This window comes from Cygnus olor, chromosome 23, assembly GCF_009769625.2.
Source record: "Cygnus olor isolate bCygOlo1 chromosome 23, bCygOlo1.pri.v2, whole genome shotgun sequence".
NCBI lineage: Eukaryota > Metazoa > Chordata > Aves > Anseriformes > Anatidae > Cygnus > Cygnus olor.
The window spans coordinates 4,231,884-4,250,799 of NC_049191.1; the positions used below are offsets into that span (position 1 = coordinate 4,231,884).

The window sequence follows — 18,916 nt, forward strand, 5'->3', positions numbered from 1 at the left end:
CGGGGCTGAGCGTGCCGATGGTCGCAGCTCTGCGCCCTGCTCCCAGCTCCACGACGTCTCGTACCCCTCGCCGCGGGGAGGCCGCGAAGCTGGGGAGGCGATGCTGGCACCGAGGGGGGCTCAGGCTGGCGTCGCCCATCGCCCTGCCCGGGTGCAGGGTGCTCGCGGGGCCCCGGCAGCCCCCACTGCCTGCGATGTCCCCCCCGAGAGACCTCCCCGTGGGGACGGGGCCACCTTTGGAGTGGGGTCACTTGGCCGCAGCAGGCTGGACGAGGGGGGGGCTGCACCAAAGGGCCCCCCAGGGCCTGATCTCAGGTGGCACTTCAGCATTTGCACCTTTGGAGCTTTCCGAACGCCAGCAGCGGGGCCTGGGCTGCCCTTAGGGCCAGGTTAGCCCCCCCAGGGCTCCCCTTCCCTTGTCGTGGTTGCCGCCCCCCCCCCCCCCCCGACTGTTTCGTTCCTCAGCAAGGGGGAGCAGACCCAGCGCAGGGTCCTCCCCCCGAATGTTGCCCCCAGCTGGAGCTGAGGGTGGGACCACTGCGATGTCCCTGCTCTACTGCATGGGTAAAAAAAAAAATAAAAAAGAATTAAAATCCCCCAGCCCTGGGGTGCTCGGCTCCATCCCTGTGTCCCCAGCTCCGGGGACACATCCTGCTGCGCTCCCCACGGCGCTCAGCCCCCAGAGCTGCCTTTAACACCCTGTTTTCCCCCCTCCTGAGGCTGGGGGTCCTGTGGGGTGCTGCCCTGTGCCCTCCACCGGCGAGGAGCCACAAACCCACCGGCTCTGCCCCCGCTCCCTGCCTCAGTTTCCCCCCGGGAGCACCGGGCTCGCCCGCGCCTGGCGCACCCGAGGAACGGGTCCGAGGCTGGGCGCGGGGTGGGATCCTGCCCACGCGCTCCCGGAGCAGAAATGAGGCAGAACCTGTTCTGGATGCCCGCGGGGCTGCTGCCAGCACCCAGCGCCCAGCACCCAGCGCCCAGCACCCAGGGGAGCTGCTCCTGTGCTGGGTGTCCCCCCCCGCAGCCCCTCCGCAGGTGGCTATGGGGACATCAGGGTGAAAACCCGGGTGGGTGCTGGTCCCTTGGGAAGGGCTTCGGGAGGCAGACGGGTCTGATCCTGCGGATGCTGCCCGGGTCTCCGCAAAGAAAAGTGTCCCCAGGGGGTGGCCAGGGAGCCGCCGGGTGTCACCAGCCCGACGCAGCCTCCGGCCACGCTGTGGGGGGAGGCTACAGCTGAGACCCAGCAAATTTGTCACCCCTCATCGCCCCTCGTCACCCCCTCTGCAGGATCAGCGCCCAAATCCTGCTCTGTCCCTTCCCGGGGCAGCCTCAGCACTTCCCCAGCAAGGTTTGGTGCTGGGGAGGGTCCTGAGCTGGGGGGGGACGCACGGAGGGGGCTCGGTGCCAGCCTGGGTGACCCGACGCTGAGCCACCAGCCCCGAGCACCCCCCCCCACCTTGGGGACACGCGCGTGTGGCCTGAGCGTGCGACACCGCCGCCACCGAGCCGTGGCAGGGACCCGCTGGGTTTTCGGAGCATCCCCAGCACCATCCTGTGCAACGAGGGGGGGGGGGGGGGGCGGATATGGGGACACGGGGAGGGTGCCCAGCCTTGACGTCTGCGCTGGGCACCCCACGAGGGGAGGGGAGGACGGGGAGGACGGCAGGCAGACAGACAGACACAGGCCGGCCGGCAGGGCCGTCGCTAAAGCCCCATTTCCTTAGAAACCACGCTAAAAATAAGTTCGGCACCGCCAGATGTGACTGGCCTGATCCTGCGCGGGGCTGAGCGTGGAGGGGGTCCGTCCTGGGGGGGAGATTCCCCCCCCCCCTCCCCCCCGAGCATCAACTGTGTGCCAAGGGGGGCCGGAGGCTGGGGGTGCCCATGGGGTTAGGGGAGCCCCACAGGATTTGGGGGGGGGGGGGTCTGCAGCGCCCCTGGGACCCCAAACTGCCCCACACCGGGTTTTAGGGTGCTGCAGGGCACTGCGGGGAGGGAGGATCTGACACCAGTCCCCCCAGTTCCTCCCAGTTCCCCCCAGTACAGCCCAAGGTGGGGCCCAGGTAAGGCTCCTGGGGGGGGGGGGGGGGGGCCGCATCCTTCCCCATTCTCACCCCCGGGGTGGGGACGGGTCCTCCTGCCCCATCCCATCCCCTCCGAACCTCCCCGATGCCGGTGCTGCCCCCCCCTGCTTTGGGGCTCTTCCCCTCTCCCCGGCTTCCTGACGCCTCCCAGTTCAGCCCAGTTCAACCCAGTGCAGCCCAGTCCCGTCCGGCGGGTGCTGCTGGCTCCAGTCCCTGCTTTCGTGCCGCCGAGGCGAGGAGGCGCCTTGCTCTCGCCTGCGGTTGACTCAGCTTTAGGGCCTCCAGCACCCAGCGGGGCGCGGGGGCCACCCGTGGAGCCGAGGGTCCCCGTGGGGGCGCGGGGTGGGGGGGACAAGCCACGGCTGGGGGGCCCATGGCCCCACAAAGTCCCCTGGGCAGGTAAGGGCGGCCGCGGGGCTGACCCCATCAACCGGCCCCACGGCACGGGAAATGGGGGCTGGGGGGTAGGATCTGGGGTCCTGCTGCTTTCGGGGGGGGGGGGGGATGCAGCCTCCAAATGTTGCTTTTCGCCTTGGGGGGGGGGGGCTCCAAGCGTCCCCGTTTTTGGGTGGTTTTTGGGTGGTTTTTCTCCTGCGCCGTTGGGAGCCCTGCAGGTGCGGGTTGAGCTGGATGGGCCCCGAGGCCACGGTGATGGGCTGCGGGGCCCCGGGTGCGGGACGGGGGTTTGGGGGGGGGTGCCAGGAGGGGGCTGCCAGCCCGGGGGGGGGGGGGGGGCGGCTCGGATGCGTTTTGGGAGGGGACCTTATGCATTCACCCCATCCATCACGGCTTGCGAAGGGCAAAGGGGGCTGTGCACCCCCATCTTGCAGCTTACTGGGGAGGTTTAACTGGTTTAACTGGTCCCCCCTGTGTGTGTGTGTGTGTCTGGGGGGGGGGGGGGGGGGAGGGGGTTCCCAGCACCCCCTTGCACACCAGTGGGTGTGGGGCTGGCTTTTTTTTTTTTTTTCCTGCTCCCCCCCCCCCCCACCGTGTGCCACCTCCCCCGGTGTCTCCGAGGGGCAAGGAAACCGCAAGCGCGCGTGGGCCAGCCCTCGGTGACATTTTGGGTGCTGCTGTGTTCCGGGGGGGGGGGACGACGACGAGGACACCCCCGCGGGCTGGGCCCATGTAAACAGGATACGGGGGCGGGGGGGGGTGGGGGGGGGTGGGCAGCGAAGGGCCCCAGCATCGCCCCGTCCCGGTGCCAGCCCCTTGTCCCCAGCACCTCGGCACCACTCGGAGTCATCGAGGGGGCACCGGGTGGCTTTGGCTCAGCGCAGGCTGCCGGTGGGTTTGGTGACAGCCCCCTCCCCCCCCCCCCCACACACACACCTTGGGACAGCGTGGGGGTGGGGGTGCTGGGGGGATCCCCGGTGGTGCTGCGGGTCCCCGGTGCCATCGCGGTGCCTGGTGTGTGCTGTGGCAGGTCCCCGGGGTGGTGGCGGCTGGCACCCAGCTCCTTGTCGGCACCGGGGTGCTCAGCACCACTGTGCTGGGTCCTGGCCTGGGCTCCCCAGCTCCTGGCCCTGCTGGGGGACACTGGAGACCCACCCGGGGTGGCAGGGCCACTTGGGACACGGTGACCAGAGCCACCCGTGGGGCTGGGGACAGGGCCAGAGCCCCGGGGGGGCAGCGGGTGCCTGCGGGGTGCGGCCGTGCCGGTGCTCGCATCCTGGTGAGGCACTGGGGTGGGTTTTTTTTTTTTGGGGGGGGGGGAGGGGGGGGGGGGCTGATCTTTGCTGCAACTTCCCGTGCCGGGCAGCGCTTTCCCAACTGCGGGCCAGGAAGGAGGGCGGTGAGGCAACGCGGGGCTGGTGTGTGATGAGCTGGGCACGTTCTCAGCCCTCCTGGGATGGACCCAAGGGGGTGCTGCCTTCCCGAGACCCCTTGTGTCACCCGTCCCTGTGCCGTTTCACCCTCTGAGTGCTGTGGGAGCCCTGTTGTGGGGCCCTGCTGGGAGCAGGCAGGGGAAGAAGCCGGCCCCGAGCAAACGCCCTTGGCAAACAGGGGCCGGCCCTGGCATGGGGCCGCAGCAGGAGGAGCAGCACTTCTTCCCTGCGGCTCCCCGGTGCTGCCGGGTGCCCCCACCACCCTTTGCTGGTCCCCTCTGGGTCCCCTGCAATTTTTGGGGGCCCATACGGGGCAGAGTCCCTCCGTGCCACTCTGCCACCCCATCTCCCTGCAGAGGGTCAGGATGCTGCGCGCTGCCCACCCCGCCGCCACCCCGCCGCCCCTCGCCCGGCCCCGCTGAGCCCCCCCCGGCATGCTGAGCCCTGCCCGCTGCCTGCCCGGTCCCGCAGCCCCCTGCCGCCCCCCAGCCTGACCCTGCACCCCGGGGTGCCCGCAGCACCCATGGCGCTGGAGCCGGGCGCCGAGGCGCTGCTGGACCTGAGCTTCCTGACGGAGGACGAGCGGCGCGCCATCGCCGAGGTGCTGCGCCGGGACTCGCAGCTCCGCCGGCGCGAGGAGGGGCGCATCAGGTGAGACCCCCCCCCCCCCCACACTGCCTTTTAGTGGCACCCATGGGGACCCTCCCCCCCCCGCAGGGGTGAGACACCCTTGGGGACAGCACGGTCCCTTACCCAGGGCAGGATGAAGCCCCGCAGTGGGTGACGTGGGCATCGGGGACCCAAACCCCGTGGGAGATGGGTGGTGGTGTCCCTGCCGTGGTGGCCCCATGGCTATTTGGGATGGTTAATGGGGCAGAGGACGGTGGCACCGGGACCCTGGTGGCACCTGGAGGTGACCAGGGGGGATGTTTTTTTGGCCAATGCCACCAGCAAGCTGCGCAAGTCGGTGTCGGACCCGGCCCGGCTGCGGACCCTCACCGGGGACTGGTTCTGCGATGTGCGCGCCCAGCGCCACCGGCACCACCTGGGCTCCGACCTCGTCCGCGCCTCCATCCGCCGCAGGAGGCGGCCACGGGGTAGGCAGGGATGGGGTGCGGGGGGGAGTGAGATAGTGGGGGGGAACAACCATGGCTCTCTGAGCCCCCCCTGTCCCCAGGAGCGGGGGACCCGGAGCGTGGCCCCAGCTTGGGCGAGCTGGAGGTGATCGGCGAGCCGCTGGTGGAAGAGAAGGAGGACGAGGAGCCGGCGGTGACGGAGGAGAGGTGAGAGCAGGCACGAGGGGTGGCCCAGCACCCATGGGTGCTCCAGGGCTTGATGTCATGGCAAGAAAAATTAATTCGTTCTTCTCCTCGCAGCCCCTCTGAGGACGGTGTCCAGGCAGAGCCCCAGGTGGGTGCCCGGTGCTGAGCCGGCACGGCGCGGTGCCAGACCCGACGTCCCGGTGATGGGCTTGGGGACAAGCCCAAAGGACGTGGCATGGGACATGGGGCATGGGGCATGGGGCATGGCCTGCCCCCCCCCCCTCATCCCCCCCCCCGGGCCTGTCCTGGTGACCCAGAGGGGACAGGAGGGTGCCGGTGCGCCCAGTCTCACCCTGTCCCCAACATGCCACCGAACAGCCTGGCCCCACGGCCCCGACACTGGAGGGGACACCGGTGCCACCGACGCCGCAGGTGGACGTCCCGGCGAGGGAGCAGGACGGCCTGGGACAGCCAGGTAACGTGGGGGGGGGAGGGTCTGGGGGATTGGGACCCCCCCACTGCCAAATTGGCACTGAGGGCCTTGTGGGGCAGAGCTTTAGTGCTGCTGGGGTGGGGGAAAAAAGGGATTCCACCCCCCCCCCCAATATCCATTCCTTGCTGTGTTGGGGACAATCCCCCCCCCCACTGTGCCCTTGCAGGTGACAGAGTGGATGGGAACCCCTTCGGCACGGCCAGCGTGGAGGAAGATGAGGAGGAACCCGATCCTGCACACAGCAGCCCTGGGGCTGGGCAGGTGGGCTGGGGGGGGGGGGGGGCACTGTATGGGGCTGGGAAGGTTGTGTGGGGCTGGGGGGGGGGGCTGTATGGGGCTGGGCGGGCTGTATGGGGCCGCTGGGAGGGGCTGTATGGGGCTGGGGGGGCTGTATGGGGCTGGGGGTGCTGTATGGGGCTGCTGGGGGGGTGTATGGGGCTGCTGGGAGGGGCTGTATGGGGCTGGGGGGGCTGTATGGGGCTGCTGGGGGGGGGCTGTAGGGGCTGGGGGGGGCTGTATGGGGAACACAAAACCAGCCCATTGCTGGGTCCCCTCTGCAGCCGAGCTGTGCCCAAGCACTGGGCGCTTGCTGGGAGCTGGGTGCCCTGGGTCCCTGTGCTGGCTCTGAGGTGTTTTGGTGGGGGTCACCACCCCCCCAGTGGCTCAGGACCCCTTTGTTTTGCCTTTCCAGGGTCCGGGGACCCCCCCACCGGGCCGTGCGTCCCCACAGAACGGCCACGTGCCCCCCAGCAGCCTGCTGACCGCCAGCTCCTCCGTGTCCAGCCTCAGCTCCTCCACGGTACGGGGCAGGGGGCCGGGGAAGGGTGAGAGGGGGGGGGGATCGGTGCTCCTTGCCCCCCGGGGCCTGATCGTGTGCCCCCCGCCCCGCAGCTGAGCGGCAGCCTGATGAGCCTGTACAGCGACGGGGAGCTGGGCAGGGTGCCCGTGCGGGGCTGCGTCCAGTTCTCGCTGCGCTACGACCCGGCCACGCAGGAGCTGCAGGTCCACGTGGTGCGGTGCCGCGAGCTGGCCGAGGCCAAGAAGCAGCGGTCAGACCCGTGAGTGTGGGGGATACCCGGGGAGGGGGCTCCGGACCCTTTTATGCCCCCCCACCCCCCCTCTCGCACCTCGCTTTCTGGCTGCAGGTACATCAAGACCTACCTGCTCCCGGATAAGTCCAACCGCAGCAAGCGCAAGACCACGGTGCGGAAGCGGAGCTTGGACCCCATCTTCAACGAGACCCTCAAGGTTTTTTGGCTCTCTCTGGGGGAAGGTTCGGGGGGGGGGGATCCTGCAGACCCCGCGCCCTCACCCTGCCGTGCCCCCCCCCCCCCCCCCTCCCACCAGTACAAGCTGGAGAAGAGGGACCTGCAGGGCCGGACGCTGAACCTGTCGGTGTGGCACCACGACAGCCTGGGCAGGAACCTCTTCCTGGGCGAGGTGGAGATCGCGCTGGGCGCCTGGGACTGGGCCAACACGCGCCCCGAGTGGTTCACCCTGCAGCCCCGGGTGAGCGCCCCCCCCCCACCCTGAACCCCAAATCCCCCCCCTACAGCCCCCCATAACCCTCCTCCCTCCCCACCCCAGACGCCCGTGGCCCTGGACGGTCTCTCCAGCCGAGGCAACCTCAACCTGGCGCTGAAATTCATCCCCGCCGGCTCCGAAGGTGAGCGGTGACACCGAGGGGGCTGGGGGGGGGGAGAACAGGACATCGGGATGGGGACATCGGGGGGGGGCGGCACGGCCCCGGTCCTGACCCCTCTCACCCCTAGGAGCGGGGCTGCCCCCCACGGGCGAGCTGCACATCTGGGTGAAGGACGCGCAGGGCCTGGTCCCGCTGCAGGGAGGCACCGTGGACGCCTTCGTGCAGTGGTAAGAGAAGGGGGGGGGGGTGTAAAAGGGACCCCCTTGGAGGCATGGGGACAGGCTCGCTCACCCCGCTCCCCGCAGCTACGTGCTGCCCGACGACAGCAAGGCGAGCCGGCAGAAGACGCGGGTGGTGAAGCGGAGCCTCAGCCCCCTCTTCAACCACACCATGGTGTACGACGGCTTCCAGCCCAAGGACCTGGCCGAGGCGTGCGCCGAGTTCACCCTCTGGCACCACGAGGCTTTCTCCAAGCGGCAGCTGGGTGGCGTGCGCCTCAGCCTGGGCACCGGTGAGGCTGGGGGGGGGGGGGGGGGGGGCCTGGGCACCCCGGGGTGCCGGGGGGTGGTTTGGGGGGGGGGTGGGGGTGTGATGGTGGCCGTGTCTCCACAGGGAGCAGCTACGGGCTGCCCGTGGGCTGGATGGACTCGACGCCGGAGGAGCGGGCGGTGTGGGGCCGCCTGCTGCAGCAGCCCGGCTGCTGGGTGGAAGCGCTGCTGCCCCTCCGGACCAACCTCGTCCCCCGCGCGTAGCCCTCCCCGGGGACAGTTTTGGCAGGAGGGGGACAGGACTGAGCCCCCCAGCATCCCCGCACAGGGGCTGGGGTCTGTGCACCCCCTCCCCACACACACTTTTGGCTGCAATGAAGTGGCACCGGACGGCACGGCTGGTGGGTGTTTATTGCTCCGAGCGCTGCAGCCTGACTTCTCCATCCTGTACGGTGCTGGATGTCCCCGCTGTCGTCCTTCCTGCCGGTCCCCGTGGTGGCACAGGAGGCGGTGAGGTGGCGGCTGTGTCCCCAAAGCCACCTCACGTCCCTGGGGCCAAGGATTGCTCCTCTTCCCCCTTGCCAAGCGCGCGGCGCTGCTCCAGGACGGCTGCCCACAGGCGGTACGCCGACCCGCGCCTGCCCGAGGAGGGGGACACGGGGCTGGCGGGGGGACAAGAGGGACGAGCCGTGTCCCCCTGCAGTGCTGCCAGCCCTGAGGGGACAATGCCACCCTGGCTGGGGTACCTGATGCCCATGTAGAAGAGGTCATCGCGGGTGGCGCTGCCCAGCAGGTCCTGCAGGGTGAAGCCGTGGGACAGGAGCTGCGGGAGATGGTGGCCAGGTGGCATTGCCCGGTGGCCCTGCCCCACACCGCCCATGGGGCACAGCCCCATGGGGCCCCACAGCCTCACCGTGGCCGTGGTGGCGGGGTCCGTGCCGTGCTGCTGCAGCCACTCGAGGAGGAGGGGGTCGGCCTTGCTCCAGGGGATGGGCTCAGGGGACGGGGACAAGGGACCCTGCCCCGTGGTGGCCTCGCTGTGCTCACCACGGTGCTGGGGGTGGCTGGGGACCGTGGCGTCCCTGACCCCGGAGCGAAGTGCCCGCTGCACCAGCTGCTGCCATTCCTGCTCCTTCTCGGCCAGCTCCCGGAGCAACCTGGGGGGAGAGCAGGGACACAGACCGGCTCCTGGGGGACACGGGGTGGCACTGGGGGGGCACAGGGACGTGCCAAGCCCTACCTGTCCGTCTCCGTGCGGAGGCGGCAGAGCTGTGCCACCAGTGCTGAGCCCCCCTCCCCGGGGCCGGGGCCGAGCCCCGAACTGGTGCTGTCCCATGGGGTCTGGCTGCTGGGGACGGAGAGCCTGGGTGGCGTGGGGTCGTCCTTGTCACCTGTGTCCTTGGCACCAGCCTCCTTCAGCGAGCTGGCCGTCATTCCCAGTTCTGGGGGGGCAGAGAGTGGGCACTGAGAGGGGGGTCAATGACGCCCCCCCCCCCAAGGGGCTGCCACCCACCGAGCCACAGCGGTGACACCCTAACCCGAGTCCTGGCCACCCCCGGGTGCCGCCCACCTCTCACGAGCACGGTGAGAGCCGCCTGCACCGCCTGGCTGATGGCGTCGTCCAGCGCAAACATCCAGTGGGGTTTGACGTGGTGCCGGCGCAGCGCCTGTCTCACCTGGAAGGGACAGAGCAGGGCTGGAGCAGCACCGACACCAAAGGGTCACCGACACCAAAGCATCACCATGCCAGAGCAGCACCAGCACCAGTGTCACCGTGCCGGAGCATCACTGGCACCAGGGCATCACCGCCACCAGAGCATCACCGCCACCAAACTGTCGCCGACCCCAAACCGTCGCCGACCCCAAACCATCGCCGACCCCAAACCACGCCGTACCCGAGGCACTCACCACCGCCTGGAAGTTGAGGAGCGGAGCCCGCAGGTGGGGCAGGCTGAGCCCGTCCGCCCGCAGCCGTGCCTGCAGCTCCAGGAGGTCGCGGCGCAGCTGGTGCCGTGAGGGGCACTGGATGTAGCTCCGCAGGCAGCCCAGCAGCAGGGTGATGTGCTCCGAGCCCAGCCGCGTGCCCGACGTGCTCTGGGTGGGTGAGAAAGTGCTGGGGGGGGGGCTGCTCCCTCCATGCCAGCCCCCAGCAGCTGCTTGGTGCCCCCGTCGTGCCCCCACCTGGCTCTCCTGCAAGGCGGCCGCGATGCCGGGCGCCTCGTCGGTGAGGATGCGGTGCAGCGTGGCGCGGCGCTTGCTGTCCTGCCGCAGCACGAAGCGGTCGCCGCTCTCCTCCGGCGAGGATGAGCGCAGGCTGCGGTCGGAGCCGGCCGAGCCCTGGGGAGTGCTGGCGAGGGGCGGTGTGGGATCAAAACCCACCCAAATCGACGTTCCCAGTGCCGGAGGGCACAGGGGACAAACCCTGAAAGTGACCAGGAGCCACCCCCTCTTCAAACTGGGTTAATTGGGGGAACAACCCAACGGGAGGCAGAAATCCAGACCCTTCCCCGGGGTCCCTCCACCCCCCGGTGCCCGGGATGCCCTAACCCCGCGTACCTGTAGCTGGGGGCTGCCTCACTGGGGCAGTGTGGGAGCAGGGGGCTGTCCCCCGTGCCCCCCACTGTGCCCCCCTGCCTGGCTGAGGACCGTCCCCTGGTGCCATCGGTGCCCTCCATGTCCCCATCCCGGCGCTCCAGGCGGGGGGAATCTGCCAGGGAGAGGATGGAGATGGAGCAGGTCGGTGGGCAGCTCTGGCCAGGACCCCCCCCCCCCCCCCCCCCAGGACCCTCCCCAAGCTCACCCCCTGCTGCAGGCACCGCCTGGCCCCGGGCACGCCTGGCGCTGGCCAGGAATGGGTCCTGCAGCAACGCGGCCGCCGTGGCCCGCTTGGCTGGGTCGGCCTCGAAGCAGCGAAGGATGAAACTCTTGGCCTTGTCCGACATGGACTCGGGCACCTCCGGGTGCATCTTGAACATGCCCACCTGGAGGAGAGGCCCAAGCGCGGCTGCAAAGGGACCGGCCGCCCTGGCTGGGGGCTTTTCAGAGGTGGGGACCCCCCTATGCCCTGCCCAAGCCATGAGTACCTTGAACATCGCCGCCTGGGGGCTGCCCAGCTCATAGAAGGGGGGCTTGCCCGTGGCCATCTCGATGATGGTGCAGCCCAGGGACCAGATATCCGCCGGCTTCCCATAGCCCCACGGCCCCTGGTCGATGATTTCTGGGGCCATGTACTGCAGGGTGCCTGGGGGGAAGGTGGGGAGGGAGGAAAGGGGCCCGGATCCCCCACCCAAACCGCCCCAGGACAATTTCCCCATTGCTGGGTGTGAGACCCCAACATTTCCTCATCCTCCGCACCCCAACAGGGGGGTCCCGGCCCCCAGCCCCTACCCGTGAAGGTCTCAGCGCTGGGGCTGATGCCCGCCAGCCTCTTGGAGGTGCCGAAGTCGGAGATCTTCAGCACCCCGCTGTACGTGTTGATGAGGACGTTGTCTCCCTGGCGTGGGAAGAGCCCCCCAAAATAAATAAAACCGCCCCAAAACAAATAAAAACCGCAAAAAAAACTCAAACAGCCAGGGCCACCGGGCGTCCCCCTGGGGGTCTGGGCATGGAGGGGCCCCTGGGGATGGGGGTCAGGCAGGGAGCGACGACCCCGGCCCCTAACCTTGATGTCTCGGTGCACAATGTGGTTGTCGTGGAGGTAGCCGAGCCCGTCGAGGATCTGGCGGGTGTAGAAGACGATGGTGGGCTCGTTGTCCTTCAGGGGGCCCCACTTGGAGCACAGGAGGGACGAGAGGCTCCCTGGGGAGGGTGCAGCACCCACCTTCAGGCTGCGGGACAGACACCCAAACCTCCCCCCCCCCCCCGTGCATGCCCCCCAGCGGCGATGCCCACCTCCGGGCACTTCCTCCATGAAGATCTTGATGAAGCCGTCCTGGCTGACGGAGCCCAGGTAGCGCACGATGTTCCTGTGCCGCAGGCGCTTGTGCAAGGCGATCTCCTCGTGCAAGGGCTGCGAGAACCTGCCCGGGGGGAGGAGGGGACACAGCGGGGTGACGGGGGTCCCGGGGGGGGGGGTCCCCCCCAGCACGGTGCCGCGGCACCCACCGGCTGTCCCGCTCGGGGATCTCCTTGATGGCGATGCGCACTTGGGTGCTGAGGCAGCGCCCAGCATAGACGACGCCGTAGGTGCCCCTGCCCAGGACCACCCGCTCGCCCGTCTCTGAGTACTCGTAGCTGTACTGCGGGGAGGGAGGCAAGGTGGCGGCCGTGTCACCTGCCCCCCCCCCCCCCCCCCCCATCCCCACCCCGTCTCACCTCCAGGATGGGCTGCGTGGGGCTGGGCAGCTCCTCACCACCCGCCGCCTGCTCGGCGAGGAAGGATTGGACCCGGTCGCAGAACCTGCCCGCGGAGAGGGGATGGTCCTGAGTCCCCACGGGGATGCTGGGGACGTGGCCACCGACCCTCCCGTGCCCCCTTTCCCCTCTCCCCAATGGCACAAGGGTTTTGCCACCCTGGCTCATCTCCTTTCCCCCCCAGCACACCCTTTCCACCAAAAATTAAGGTAAATCTGGGGGGAAATCGCGTGCCCCCATGCATCCCCCGGGGGCATGTTTGGGATCCCCCAAACCTCACCAGCACCACGGGGTCCCCGCGCCCCCCCCTGCTCACCACCGGCAGTGCTGCTGGGAGGGGAAATAGAGCTGGAAATCCTCCTCGGTGTGCACCACGTAGAGGAAGCAACCCCGCTCGTCGCACTTGCAGATGCTGGAGGGTAATGGACCCCCCCGGCTCCATCAGCAGCGGGGTCAGGATGTGGCCCCCGGGCCGGGGGGACTGGGGACGCACTCACCTCACCCCCCGGATGGCCGCAGCCATGAAGTTCCAGCTGGACACCGCTTTCTGCAGGGAGGAGGAGAGGAAGGGGAGAGGGGGCTGTCAGGACCCCCCCCCGAACCCCCCCCCAAATCCCAGCCCTACCTCCTCCGTGGGGCGCACGAGGGCAAGCGTCACGGCGTACTCCTCCGTCGCGCTGCGCACCGCCAGCCGGGCCGGCCACAGCACCTTGCCGAGCTCCAGGACCAGGACCTACATCATCAGGCAGGTGTCACCCCGTGTCCCCTTGCCCGTCCCCTGGGGACAGCCACCCCCGGGGGTCCCCCGGAGGCCCATCTCATCTCACCGGGCAGTGCGGCGCGGGGACGAAGGGCTGGCACGCGGCGAGGAGGAATGCCAGCCAGAAATCAGCCAGCTCCTGCCGGGCCGACGGCACCGGCGGGCTCTTCTGGAAGTGTTTGTAGAGCAGGAAGGTCTCCATGACGGACACCAGGTACCTGCGGGGCACGGCGATGTCCCAACGCCCCCCCCAAAATGGAGAGCCAGCCCCAGGAGGGTGGGGGGCTCGGCCGAGCTGCTCACCAGCTGGGCGCGTTGAGCTTGTAGAGCTTCTCGGAGGCCTGGATGACTTTGCTCAGGTCGTTGGCCAAGATGCCGGCCCCCAGGCAGAAGCCCACGTCCCAGTAGTGCCGCAGCTCCTCCAGGCTGCCCTTGCGGCCCTGCAGGCAGCTCAGCTTCACGCCTGGGTGCGGAGAGCCACCCGTCAGAGACCCCCGATGGCAGGTCCCCCAGCCCCGAGGGGCCCCGTCCCCAGCCCCCGGGAGGGGACGCACCGATCTGCTGGAGCCGCACGGAGCTTTCGAACTGGTGCCCGGCGGCCACGAGGAGGACGGCGGCGTTGATGCCCGCGTGGAGGCTGGGCTCCACCTCGAAGGCTTTGCTGTACCTGGGCAGAGGGAAGGGCTCGTCCCCTGGGGACAGCACAGCCACTGTGTCCCCCCCCCCCCTCCAGCCTCCGTGACACGGGAACGGTCCCAAATGGGGCTGGCCAAGAAAATTCACGAGGGGAGTAAAAATAAAAGCCCTGCTGGGGTTGGCATCACAGCCTCTAAATTGTGGCTGGGGGGATTTAAAGGGTGGGGGCTGCGCTGCCAGAGCCCTGTGCAAACCCCAAAGGATCGAGGCACGGGCACGCCGATGGCCCTGTCCCCAGCCCTGTCCCCAGCCTCACCAGTATAAGGCTCGGTCCCTCGCCCTGGTGTCGGTGAAGCTGGAGCTGATGAACATGTCCTTGTAGATGCGGCCACACAAGCAGAGGAGGTCGGGCGCAGCCCCGTCCCCGCGCTCCACCGCGGGCAGCAGCACCGAGAGAGCCTGCGCCCGGTCCCCAGCACGGTTACGCCTGCGGACACGAGGACGGTGCTGGGCGATCGGCCCCACAAAAACGGACCCCAAGTCCCCTGCCCCGTGGGGACAGCAGGATGCCTGCCACCCCCCCGCCGCCGCTCACCGGCTGAGGGCGAAGGCGTAGTGGAAGCGGACGTTGGGCTGCTCGGCCACGTCACAGGTCGGCAGGGCCCGCAGGGTCTCCACCAGCGAGATGATGGAGTCGTAATCCTGGGGCGGGGATGGCAGCGGGGCTGAGCTGGGGAGGTCCATGGGGGGACCAGGGGTGATGCTTGCCCCAAACAGCCAAGTTTTGGGGTTTGCGAGCTCCATTAAGCAAGGGCAGGCTGCAGAGCGTGCTCCCAGGAGTGTCAATGCCATCCCGGGACCCCTCCCAGCCCCAAATCCCCCACCTGCACGTCGCGGTAGGAGAGGAGGAGGTTGACGATGATGTCCAGGCTGAGCAGCTCCACGCTGTCCAGGCGCTGCTGGATGCGGGCCAGCTCCCGGCTCAGCTGCTCGCCCCGGAACATCTCCCGCGCCCGGCGGATGTCGCGCCGGATCGTCTCCCGAAAATAGCCACTGCGGGGTTTTTTTGGGCGGAGGACAGAGACGTGGGGCTGAGCGTGACACCGGCACACGTGGCCAGCCAGGAGGGTCTACCCCTGAGGGTGGTTCGGGGTGGTGGCAATTCCCCTCTGAGCACTGCCAGCCCACGCGGGCATCGGGGCTTAAAGGAGGGTGCTGGGACATCCCCGGGGGGCTGGTGGCCGTACCAGGAGTTGGTGGGGACCCCCTCCAGCAGCCTGACGAGCCGCGCCGCCAGCGGGGTGAAGAAGGGCTCGGTGCCAAAGCTGGGCTGGAAGAGCTCGGTCAGGCACTTCATGGCCCCGGCGTCGCAGCAGACGACCTTGTTCTGGGCGGTCACGGCGTAGGGGATGAAGGTGTAGGTGCCACAGAGGTCCTGGGCGGGGGAGAAGGGGTGAGGGGCTGTGCCGTTCCTGGGTCAGATCCCCCTCCCCAAACCTGCCACCCAGGCCATGCTATCACAGCCATCATTACGCTCCAGAGTGAACACTCCTGCTTCTTTCCAAAACCAGCTGCGCTCCCCCACGCTGCCGTTCCCGGTGCTCGCTCTGAGTGAGTGAATCCTCCCCATAACTCGGATTTAGGGGCACACCTCGCTCCCCCTGTGCAGTGCCCACCCTCTGAGACCGCCGGGGGGGGCTCGAACCCCCCCAGCACTGCGGCAGCAGCAAGGACGGGGAAAACCGTACCGAGTTCTTCTGGCAGATGTCCTCCTGGGGGGAGAGAGAGGGAGGGAGGAAAGGCTTAATGAGCTCCGTCGCAGAAGAAATCAGCTGATTTCAGGCTCAGGGCCCAGCGTCACCTGGCAAGCACCCAGCTGTGGCGAGGGACACGAGGGACACCGGGCGCCCCCGACCCCCAGCGCCGCCTGCGCATCCCCCCCCCAGGGCATGGGGCTTCTTCTCCTGCCCCACTGTGCGGAAAGGGGGCTCTGAACGGGGTGTTCTGGGCCTTGCCAGAGTCAGGGTGATATTTGGATGTGCTCCTGTCTGCATTTTTTCCGAGCGACGAGAAACCTCCCCGCCGTCCCTGCTCCCTTCTGAGGAACTGGATTTTCCCAGGGAAGGCGCCTGTCCCGGGGCTCCCAGCAGGATTGGGATGGGATCCTGCTCCGGGCCACCCTGTGGTCCCCGGTCACCCCCTCCTCATCCCCTTTGGGCACAGGAAAACCTCTGCCAGAGCTGGACGTGACCCTGGGGACTCAGCCGAGTTTGGGAAGGGGCTTCACCTCCTGGGGGCACGGGGCGGGCCCAGCCCCTGGCCCATTTGCAGCCTGGAGCCGCAGCCGCCGGGGCCGTCCCCGCTCACCTGCAGGGCCTGGAGGCCGGGCAGGGCGCTGTGGCAGCACAGCAGCACGTTGTGGGGCATGTTGAAGCTCTCCCGCACGCCCAGGTGGTAGAAGAGCGAGGGCTGGCAGACGGCGTCGCTCAGCTCCACCACGGCCACGTCTGCAGGACGGACAGAGGGGACAGTGGGGTGACGGGGACCCCCGAATCCGCAGAGCCACAGCAGGGACCCAGCTGCCCCTCCAGCGCCACAGCAGCGCTGGGGAAACTGAGGCACGGGCACCCAGCGGAGCCACCAGCCCTGGAGAGCCCCGGTGCTCGTGTGGCTCAGCCCGAGGCTGGGGAGCATGGGGGGAGCCCCTTGGGTGGCCGCAGCCCCCGTGAGCTGGGAGCTCCCCCGGGCTGTGCCGAGGCCACGGTGAAGGGCACCCTTGAGCTCTGGTGCGGCGCAGCTCAAGGTCTTGCTGCGGGCTGAGCCCTGAGCAAACGCTCCGTAAAAATGCATTTTCTGATGTTCCACATGCTACGAGAGGAAGACATCTGGGCAAATTCCCAGCCGTCCAGGGAAATACACAGGAGGAAGACAGAAAAGCCAACAGCTGAGCCAGCGGCCAGCAAAAGCAGCTCTGCTGGGAGCCGCAGAGATGCGAAAAATATTGCTCAGCCCCAAACTTCCCGACGCAGATGGGATATTCCCAGGCAGCCGGGCCGAGCGAGCAATGCAGGAGGAAAGGGACGGGGATAAAAACCGAGCGGGGGCGGCATCCTCACCGGCGTTGTAGAAGCGGTCCAGCGTGCCGGTGTCGCCCAGCGCCAGGGTGCCGAAGGGCAGCGTGTGCAGGCGGGCCCGCAGCTCGCGGCAGGCGTCGCGCAGGCAGCGCAGCGCGGGGCAGGCGGCCGGCTCGCGGCCCAGCACGCACACCACGCTCAGCGCCTGCCGCCGCGCCCCGCACACCGGCCGGCCCGCCGTGCCCGCCACCGCCAGCGGGTCCTGCCAGCAGCTGCCGGCAGCCGGGGCCGGGGGGGGGGCCAGGGGCTTCCATGGCTGGGGCAGGAGGCTCAGTCCTTTGGGGGGGTCCTGGTGAGCACCGGGACAGCATGCGCCCTGCACTGAGCTGTCTTGTTCCTTACTGGGATAGTGTGCGCCCTGCACCGGGCTGTCCTGCGCCCTGCGCTGGGCTGTCCGGCACCCTACTGGGCCATTCTGCACCCTACTGGGCCATCCTGCACCCTGCACCAGGACAGTGTGTGCCCTGCACCGTTTCCCCGTTTCTTACTGGGACAGCCGGCACCCTGCACCAAGCTGCCCCGTTCCTTACTGGGACAGCCTGCACCCTGCACTGAGCTGCCCTGTTCCTTACTGGGACAGCCTGCACCCTGCACTGGGACAGCTGGCACCCTACTGAGGAGCCTGCACCCTGCACCAGGACAGCACGCACCCTGCCCCGAGCTTCCCTGTACCCTACTGGTACAGCCTGCGCCCTGCACCAGGCTGTCCTGCACCCTACTGGGGAGCCCTCACCCTGCACCGAGCTGGCCTGCACCCTACTGGGCCAGCCTGCACCCTACTGGGCCAGCCTGCACCCTACTGGGCCAGCCTGCACCCTGCACTGGGCCATCCTGTACCCTACCAGAAAAACCCACACCCTGCACCGGGCCAGCCCGCACCCTACCGGGACCCCACACCCCGCACCGGGCCGTCCTGCGCCCTGCACCGAGCTGCCCCGTTCCCCACCGGGCCGTCCCGCACCGCGCCGCCCTGCACCCTACCGGGAAATCCCGTGCCTTGCACCGGGAAAACGCGCACCCGGCACCGGGCTGCGCAGCTCCCTGCCGGGGAAACCGGCACCGAGCAAAGGGGAGACCCTACCGGGGTGTAACTTACCGGGGTGACCCTATGGGGGTGTCCCTTACCGCGGTGTCCCTTACCGGGGTGTCCCTTACCGGGGTGACCCTACGGGGGTGTCCCTACGGGGGTGACCCTAACCGGGGTGTCCCTAACCGGGAGTGACCCTAACCGGGGTGTGCCGTACCGGGGTGGCCCTACGGGGGTGACCCTAACCGGGGGTGACCCTAACCGGGGGTGTCCCTAACCGGGAGTGACCCTAACCGGGGTGTCCCGTACCGGGCTGTCCCTTACCCCACCGGCCCTTCCCGCTCTCCTTCCCGTCCGGCTCCGCTCCGCGCTGTCCCGCACCGGCTCCGCTCCGCCCCGCGCCCCGGGCCCCGTCCCGAGCCGCCCCGCCCCGGGCACCGGGAGCCGCCTCCGCCCGGCCCGGCCCTGAGTCAACGACGGCCGCGGGGAGCCGCGCCCGGCCCCGAGGCGTGGGGTGGGGTGGGGTGGGGTGGGATGGGATGGGATGGGATGGGATGGGATGGGATGGGATGGGATGGGATGGGATGGGGTTGAACCCCCCGGAGCTGTCCCCCCCCTGCTGCTGCCCCCCCCTCCTCCGACAGGCACCGGTTGCAAAACGGACACGGGGGGAAAAGGGGAAGCAGCAGGGGCCCCGGGGGGGGGCCGGTTCCTTCCCCCCTGCGCTGCTGCTGCAATGTGTGCCAGGGTGGGGGTGGAGGGAAGCTGTGTTTTTCCCGGGGAGGGAGGGGCTGGGGGCCCCCCTGTGTCCCCATCAGGTCCTTATTGCATCCCTGACACCGTTGGGTCCCCATTGTGTCCTAATTGTGTCCCCATTCCATGCCCATCGTGTCTCCCATCGTGTCCCCATTGTGTCCCCATCACATACCCCCCCCCATCGTGTCCCCATTCCGTGCCCATCACGTCTCCCATCACATCCCCATCCCGTCCCCATCGTGTCCCCACCGTGTCTCCCATCCTGTCCCCATCGTGTCTCCCACCACTTCCCCATTGTGTCCCCATCATGTCCCCATCACGTCCCCCCCCCACCGTGTCCCCATCACATCCCCAATGGACAGCCTCAGGTACTAGGGGTTCCCAGGTCACAACGGGGACCCAGAGCAAGGGCACAGCCGCAGGGCACAGGGGACAAGTGGCCCAGCAGT

General features: G+C 69.1%; 2 protein-coding genes across 3 annotated transcripts; one reads left to right on the forward strand and one right to left on the reverse strand.

Moving 5' to 3' along the window:
• Positions 1 to 2,464: 2,464 nt before the first annotated feature.
• SYTL1 (synaptotagmin like 1) lies at positions 2,465 to 8,196 on the forward strand. 2 transcript variants are annotated; one of them, XM_040534810.1, is made up of 15 exons: positions 2,465 to 2,483; positions 4,432 to 4,564; positions 4,865 to 5,010; positions 5,091 to 5,196; positions 5,290 to 5,323; positions 5,554 to 5,650; positions 5,835 to 5,929; positions 6,360 to 6,467; positions 6,560 to 6,726; positions 6,814 to 6,916; positions 7,016 to 7,177; positions 7,256 to 7,334; positions 7,441 to 7,540; positions 7,619 to 7,824; positions 7,926 to 8,196. In XM_040534810.1, exons 2-15 carry the CDS (start codon positions 4,437 to 4,439, stop codon positions 8,063 to 8,065), a joined length of 1,671 nt encoding a protein of 556 aa, XP_040390744.1. In that variant the 5' UTR covers positions 2,465 to 2,483; positions 4,432 to 4,436; the 3' UTR covers positions 8,066 to 8,196. The 2 variants fall into 2 exon arrangements, with proteins under 2 accessions (XP_040390744.1, XP_040390743.1); XM_040534809.1 differs by lacking the exon at positions 2,465 to 2,483 and adding an exon at positions 3,301 to 3,371.
• MAP3K6 (mitogen-activated protein kinase kinase kinase 6) lies at positions 8,194 to 18,649 on the reverse strand. The gene is made up of 29 exons (XM_040535423.1): positions 18,640 to 18,649; positions 16,667 to 17,167; positions 15,918 to 16,057; positions 15,299 to 15,322; positions 14,798 to 14,985; positions 14,435 to 14,603; positions 14,146 to 14,252; positions 13,867 to 14,037; positions 13,469 to 13,581; positions 13,218 to 13,377; positions 12,982 to 13,132; positions 12,780 to 12,887; positions 12,652 to 12,701; positions 12,471 to 12,566; positions 12,116 to 12,200; positions 11,906 to 12,039; positions 11,693 to 11,820; positions 11,463 to 11,599; positions 11,189 to 11,294; positions 10,885 to 11,042; positions 10,602 to 10,782; positions 10,358 to 10,508; positions 9,983 to 10,148; positions 9,710 to 9,895; positions 9,372 to 9,477; positions 9,042 to 9,243; positions 8,715 to 8,958; positions 8,548 to 8,624; positions 8,194 to 8,439 (listed from the first exon to the last, which is right to left on the reverse strand). Exons 1-29 carry the CDS (start codon positions 18,647 to 18,649, stop codon positions 8,343 to 8,345), a joined length of 4,146 nt encoding a protein of 1,381 aa, XP_040391357.1. The 3' UTR covers positions 8,194 to 8,342.
• Positions 18,650 to 18,916: the final 267 nt, after the last annotated feature.